Consider the following 6,000-nt stretch of genomic DNA (forward strand, 5'->3'; position numbering starts at 1 on the left):
ATACCAATAAGATTGAAGGAGAAGAGATACTTGGAATAAACAGAAGTACTTATCAAATTGGAATTTTTAATTAGGAGATTTGCAAGTATAGATTGGGAAAATGCCTTTTTAGCCAAAGCATACAAATTATTGATATTTCCTCATTTTGTAATAGATTACATCCAGTTCCAGCCCCATAACCAACTCTGTGGAGGTAGGAACTAAATGATCTTTAAGGTTCCTTCCAAGCCATTCTGTCACTCTGTGATGTTCCTGTTTCTCCTGTAACCTGAAGGATCCTGAGGAGCTGGGTGAGCTGACACTTGATCCATGTCAAACCCAGCTGCACTGGAGGATGTTATCTGTTAATTTGTGATAGCTTTGAGGAAGTTTCAAGTCGTTTTCCCTGGTTTCTGTGTCAAGCCTTCTGCTGCAATAATGGAATTTATTTGCTGTCTGTTCTCACAGTGCCCTGATCACTTCTAGGAAGAGATCTGGGCTTTGGTTGTCATTGTCACTAAAACCACTGAGTTTTAAGCCAGGTGTGTTTAGCTGTGGTTATTCCAATGCTTTGTTGAGTCCCCATCCCTGGAGGGATTCAACAGACCTGTGGATGTGGCACTTGGGGGCATGGTCAGTGGTGGCCTTGGCAGTGCTGGGGAATGGTTGGACTCAATCTTAGAGGGCTTTTCCAGCCTAAAGGATTTCATGGTTCTGCTGTTATTCCCAGAACTCTCTGATTTCCCCACAGAATGAAGAAGTCAGGTTCATTGAGAGTCAGCTGGAGAACCACAAACAGAAATATTTTGAACTGCAGACGTTTACCCGGAGTTTGATACTTGCAATTAAATCAGATGATAAAGAACAGCAGCAGGTAAATCCTGGACCAGGTTTAATATAAGAAGGTGTTTGTCCTTTTGTGTTGTGTCCCTCCCTTGGGTTTATTCCAGAGGCTCAGATTATGCTTGAAAAACTCAGTTAGTTTTTTCACTCTTTGTTTAAAGCACATTTGACTGCTGACATAAAACCCACACCTAACAGTGTATGTACTATATATTATATATGTATTTTCCCTTGTAGGCCCTGCTTTCAGACTTACCTCCTGAACTTGAAGAAATGGATTTCAACCACACCTCCCCAGAGCCCGATGATACCTCATTCAGCCTCTCGTCCCTGTCGGAGAAAAATGCCTCAGACAGTTTGTGATTTCTCTTTTTTGGAAGTGACAGAACAGAAACCCCACGTGAGGTGCAGGGTTCAGGAGAGAGGCTTTTGCTCTGCAGTGTCCTCAGCCCAGGGGAGCCAGCCCGAGGAGGAGGAGCTGGTGCTGAAGGGCGGCTGTGGCTCCTCACGTCCTTGCACTGCCCAGGAATTGGGAATGTTGGGTTTGGAAAATCAAAGAACTGGCTGAGGGAAGGGTTCACTGGGAGCAGCTTGGCCTTGAGTAGGATTAACTTCTGACTCTCCAGAATAACTTTGGCTCTGTAGCAAAGTCTTTTTGAGCAGGGATGCAAGAGTGGAAAACAAATGTCATGTGACACACAGCGAATACTTCAGCGTCACGTGCTCCCCAGGCCTGTTTATTATATTTTTCCCCATTTTTACTCAGGTAGGTGGACTAAAAATTGGGGATCCAGATAGAATAACAGGCTTTCTCTGAGTTGTGCTTGAAAACCTGAAATTAAACTGAAGTGTTTTTCGTTTTCTGACTTGAGATTGTTAAATCTTCCATTTGTCTGACCAAAATAGCTGAAAAAACCTTGAAAGGCTAACTGAAAAAATTGAATTATCGTAAATAAATTATTAATGTGAAGAAGCAGTGATAAGTGTTGGAAGAAATGAGGTGGAAATGAGAACCCTGATAGCTGCAGGATACAACTGCCTAATACAGTAGCAATGGGATTGGATGTTTACACTCTTTAGGGTTTAATGATTGTAGTCACAGTGTTTATTTGTCAAAGCCTGAATGCTAAAGTTCTGCATATTAAGTCTTGGTTATATATTTTTCCACAAACTTTGCTCCATTTTACCAAGCCAGTCAGAATTCCACAGCTGTCATTGCATCCTGAAAGGTTTTCCAGTGTTGGGAAGTGAGTTTTGCAGATCTGGTTTGAAGCCCTGCCTAGTGGATTTTTTGGCAAGTGCCATTTCTGAACGGTGATCTCAATTGCAGGCAGGAGCTGAACTGAATTCCTTCTTTCCCAGAGCTGTTGGCACTGAATCCGTTCACTCCTGTGGTGGAATGGATGTGCAGAGATGTTCAGATGGATTCAGTGGGGTGTGTTTGTGTCCAGGGAATGTCTGGCCACGGCAGCAGTGTCAGGGTTGAGTTGACAGGGAGGTGACCAGTCCAAGGCTGGTCTCAACCTTGGAGCTCTTTTCCTCCAGGATGTTTCTGTGGGATGCTGCAAGTGCCTGCCCATGGCATTGATGCTCCAATTCCAACCTGGATATCCCTCAGTAAGCATTTTTCACACAGATACTTGAGGCTGTAAAAAACCTGATCTTTCCATTTTATGCCAAATAATAATTGACTCTGGGGAATCCTTGTTCATGCAGTGAGTAATCCCCTTAATTTCAGTGGGAGGTCCAAGGTGTCGCTCAGCAAATCCAGAGTGTTGGGGAAATAACACCTTTTTTTTCTTTAATACTGGGATTAACTCAGGTTTTAGGGTTTTCTCAGTCTGATCAGTTCCTCCCTAATCACTTGTACAGCTCTTTTTGTTTAGTATCAGTAGTGGGCTCTGTTCTTCCAAGTTTTTAGTCTCTCCTGTCCTTGGGCATGAGGAGCTTTTAGCAATACTGTTAAACACCAGCTGCAGAAAGAGCAGGAACAGTTTTAAAAGGTGTTCTGAAAAACCAAAAGCCTCACAGTTCTGCCCCTGTACAATTCTGTAAGTTCCCAGCAGAGCTACCCTTCCACAGAGAAACCCCAGAATTCCAGGCTGCTGGGCCTGTGTGTGAGTTGAGGCATTAAAACTCAGAGGTTTGTGAGCAGAGCTCACAGTGCTGTCCTTCACAGGGAGCATAGAGCTGAGCTGGAATTCTGCTCGCTCTGAAAAACTCATTTATAAAGGGTTTTCTATGCCAGGCCAACAATGGTTTCTATTGCTGTTCTCTCTAGACAGGAAATTTGTGCCACTGACAATGAAACCTCTTGTTTTCTGCGAAATTAAAAAAATAATGCTGGGATTTGCCACTATTTGGCCCCTGTTTTCCTGCTTCTTCCACTTAAATTCCCATGACAGAGGGCGGGATACTCTTAACAGAAGTTCTCAATTTCATGGTCAATTAAATCATCCACCTTCCTGCAAGAAAAACTTCATTGATGATTCATATTTTGCTGTCTTGCTGCTATTTCATATCCAAACAAATCGAAGGGATGAATTTTGAATGAACTGTTCGCTAGATACAAGCAATTTTGTCAGTCCCTGTTCTCCAGGAAGCTGGAATCCTCTTGGATGTGCAGCTGAGATGAGCTGCAGTCAACGCCCACCCCATCCCTGGGGGATTTCTGTGGTCCTTTCTCTTGTGGGGAGACAAAACACAGCGAGGCAGCAGCGCTGCCACAGCCTGGGACACGACAACACTACAGAATAGTCAGGAAAAACAAGTGTAAATTCTATCCCTGAATAATGAAATCTGGGGAGGGAGATACTCCACAGCTCCTTGGCTGGGCTTGCTTTCAGTATCAGTGTGTATTTCCAGCAAAAAATCTAATGACTGTTACTGTTGGTGGTATTTAAGTAGTGGAGAGCAGTGGGGGTGGCTCTGGTGTGGATTTGGATTCTGGGTATTTCCCCTGTCTGTAGGAAGGTAACAAACACCTGTTAAGTGCAGTTCATCATTTCATAACCTTCTATAGGAGATGTGCTTTCCAGGGTGACAGAAATCAGCCCCCTTTCTGTTTCAGTGAGTGACTCTAATGTGCATCATCTCTGAAGCAGAAGGGCCACCTGTTGATGGTTTTATCACCTTTCTGTGGCCACGTATCAATGTTTGACCATCCCGCACAGTCTCTCATTGACTTTGTCCATGCATGATGACTTCCCTGGCCTTGGTCATTCCTAAAGCATCCATGGGATGCATCAGAGAAGAAACCCAGGTGGGAAAGTAGCTCAGAACAGACACTTCACCAGAGACAGGATGGGCTCTCCCTGGGGAGCTGGTTTAGATGCTGGAAAGTTTGCTCATGGTTAAAACCCTGTTTCCTGGAGCTCTGCCTCCCTTCCTCTCCCTGCAGGTGATGCTTCAGTCACATCCATAGGTCTGACAGTAACAGGAAATACTCCAATAAAACAATAAATACTCCAGTGGATGAATTCGGGGCAGGTCTAAAGGTACCTGAGCAGATGAACCGGACGAGGTTTCTGGAGTGCCCAGCCCTGGAGGCAGCTCTGCACTTTAATCTCTCCAAGTATTTCTTTTCACTAAGGCAATAAAAAGTGTGAGATGAGGAGTTTGGGGCTTTGCAGCTCTGTGAGTGAGGAAAGGTTCTGTCTTCTCCCTTGGGAGAAGCTGTGTCTGCTGCTGGGCTCATGCAGGTGAAGTGGTGGAACAAACCAGCAGCATCATGGGCATCCTGGCTCGGGAATGGGAATCACTGCTTAACGTGGATCTGCTCTCCCCTTTGGGATGTCTTGCACTGCTGTATTCCTGACACTGACCACAAACTCCTGCACAGCACTGGCCTTGCCCTCGGCTGGGGTCTCAGGGTGCTGCTGGTGTGAGGAGGGGCAGGAATATGCTTTAGGGGAATAGCACAGAGTTCCTGCCACAGGAACAACTCAGAAGCTTGATGTCCTCCCTCCAGCCCCCTGCCCAGCTGCCCCAGGCCAGCAGGGACCCGGGGGCTGAAGGGCTGGAACCTGGCCAGATCCTGCCTTTTCTGCCCCAAATCCTCCCAGCTCACTTGGGAGGTGCCTGGGCAAAGTTAGGGGTGGTTAGTGAGGAAACTCCACCTGGGTGCCAGAGAACACGAGCTGGGTTGTGGTGGTGGATTTCTTTAATCAAGAACATTTTGTCACATTTGACCAAATGTGAAATCTGAGAAGGTTGGGGAAAAAAAATGGACAAAGCAGCACCACAAAATGGGTGTTTCCCGTGGCAGAACAGGTGTTTAGTGTGAGTATTTATGGCCCTGAAAAGCAGCAGCTGCTTTGGTCAGAAGGCAACATAAACAGGGCAGAGCCTTGGGCTTGTGGGGGTTCTTTTTCCACAAAGGAGCAAATCCTCTTCACTGAAAGAGATGTTTAAGGATGTTCCTGGAAGGAAAACAGTTCAGGTCAGTGCTTTGGCTCTGGGAACAGTTTCCCATGTTACTGAACTAAGTCAATAACTCTTTTCCAGCTCTGTTTTACATTTTACACAATGCTACCTCTGAAATGTGACACCCCTTAAACCCACACAGAAAATGTGAACTTAGGATTTTTTTTAACCTTTTATAGGCAATAAATTATTCCCAACATGCATCCTTCAGTTTTGTGCATGGTTTTAGCTGAGTGTGAGCCATTCACTTTGTTATTTTAGTGCTGTTTTTCTGTATTTGTGCTCATCGCAATCTGTGGACGAGGAAATAATGGGATATTAGGGAGAAAATCTTAGCATATGTTCATGAGAGAAAATATTTATGTTAAAGCTGAAGGATGGTGGGGTGGCTGTGCTGGTTTTGGTGCAGTTACTGTGAGAAATAGGTATTATCCTTAATTCTGGTATTAATGATTGTTGTAGCATTGCTCAGTGCATCAGATGAATTAATCTGAGAGAGCAGTCAGTGATCTCAGCACTGTAAGGAAAAGGATTTTACACTTTCTGAGACATCACAGTTCATAAATACCTCTGCAGATTTTTGTGTCAGTTGTTTCCTTTTTTTGGCATAACTTTATAGAGACCTTGTAGAAAGGATTTTGAAGTGTTCAATGAAAATGGATCAGTAATAAAATGAGGTCAAATGTAGATTTAGACCATGTTTGTATTCAAGTTTCATCTGAAAAGAGTTCCTTGAATTTCCCCCATCACATT

At 44.5% G+C, this 6,000-nt stretch overlaps 1 protein-coding gene across 1 annotated transcript in view; it reads left to right on the forward strand.

Moving 5' to 3' along the window:
• HDX (highly divergent homeobox) overlaps positions 1 to 6,000 on the forward strand; it is a 37,692-nt gene that overhangs the window by 30,132 nt on the left and 1,560 nt on the right. The window contains 2 exon segments of the mRNA XM_008641526.2: positions 731 to 853; positions 1,060 to 6,000. The exon segment at positions 1,060 to 6,000 is cut by the window's right edge and continues 1,560 nt beyond it. Of these exon segments, the coding sequence (XP_008639748.1) occupies positions 731 to 853; positions 1,060 to 1,185 (249 nt within the window). The 3' untranslated portion in view covers positions 1,186 to 6,000.

Source organism: Corvus brachyrhynchos, unplaced genomic scaffold (genome assembly GCF_000691975.1).
Source record: "Corvus brachyrhynchos isolate BGI_N302 unplaced genomic scaffold, ASM69197v1 scaffold220, whole genome shotgun sequence".
NCBI lineage: Eukaryota > Metazoa > Chordata > Aves > Passeriformes > Corvidae > Corvus > Corvus brachyrhynchos.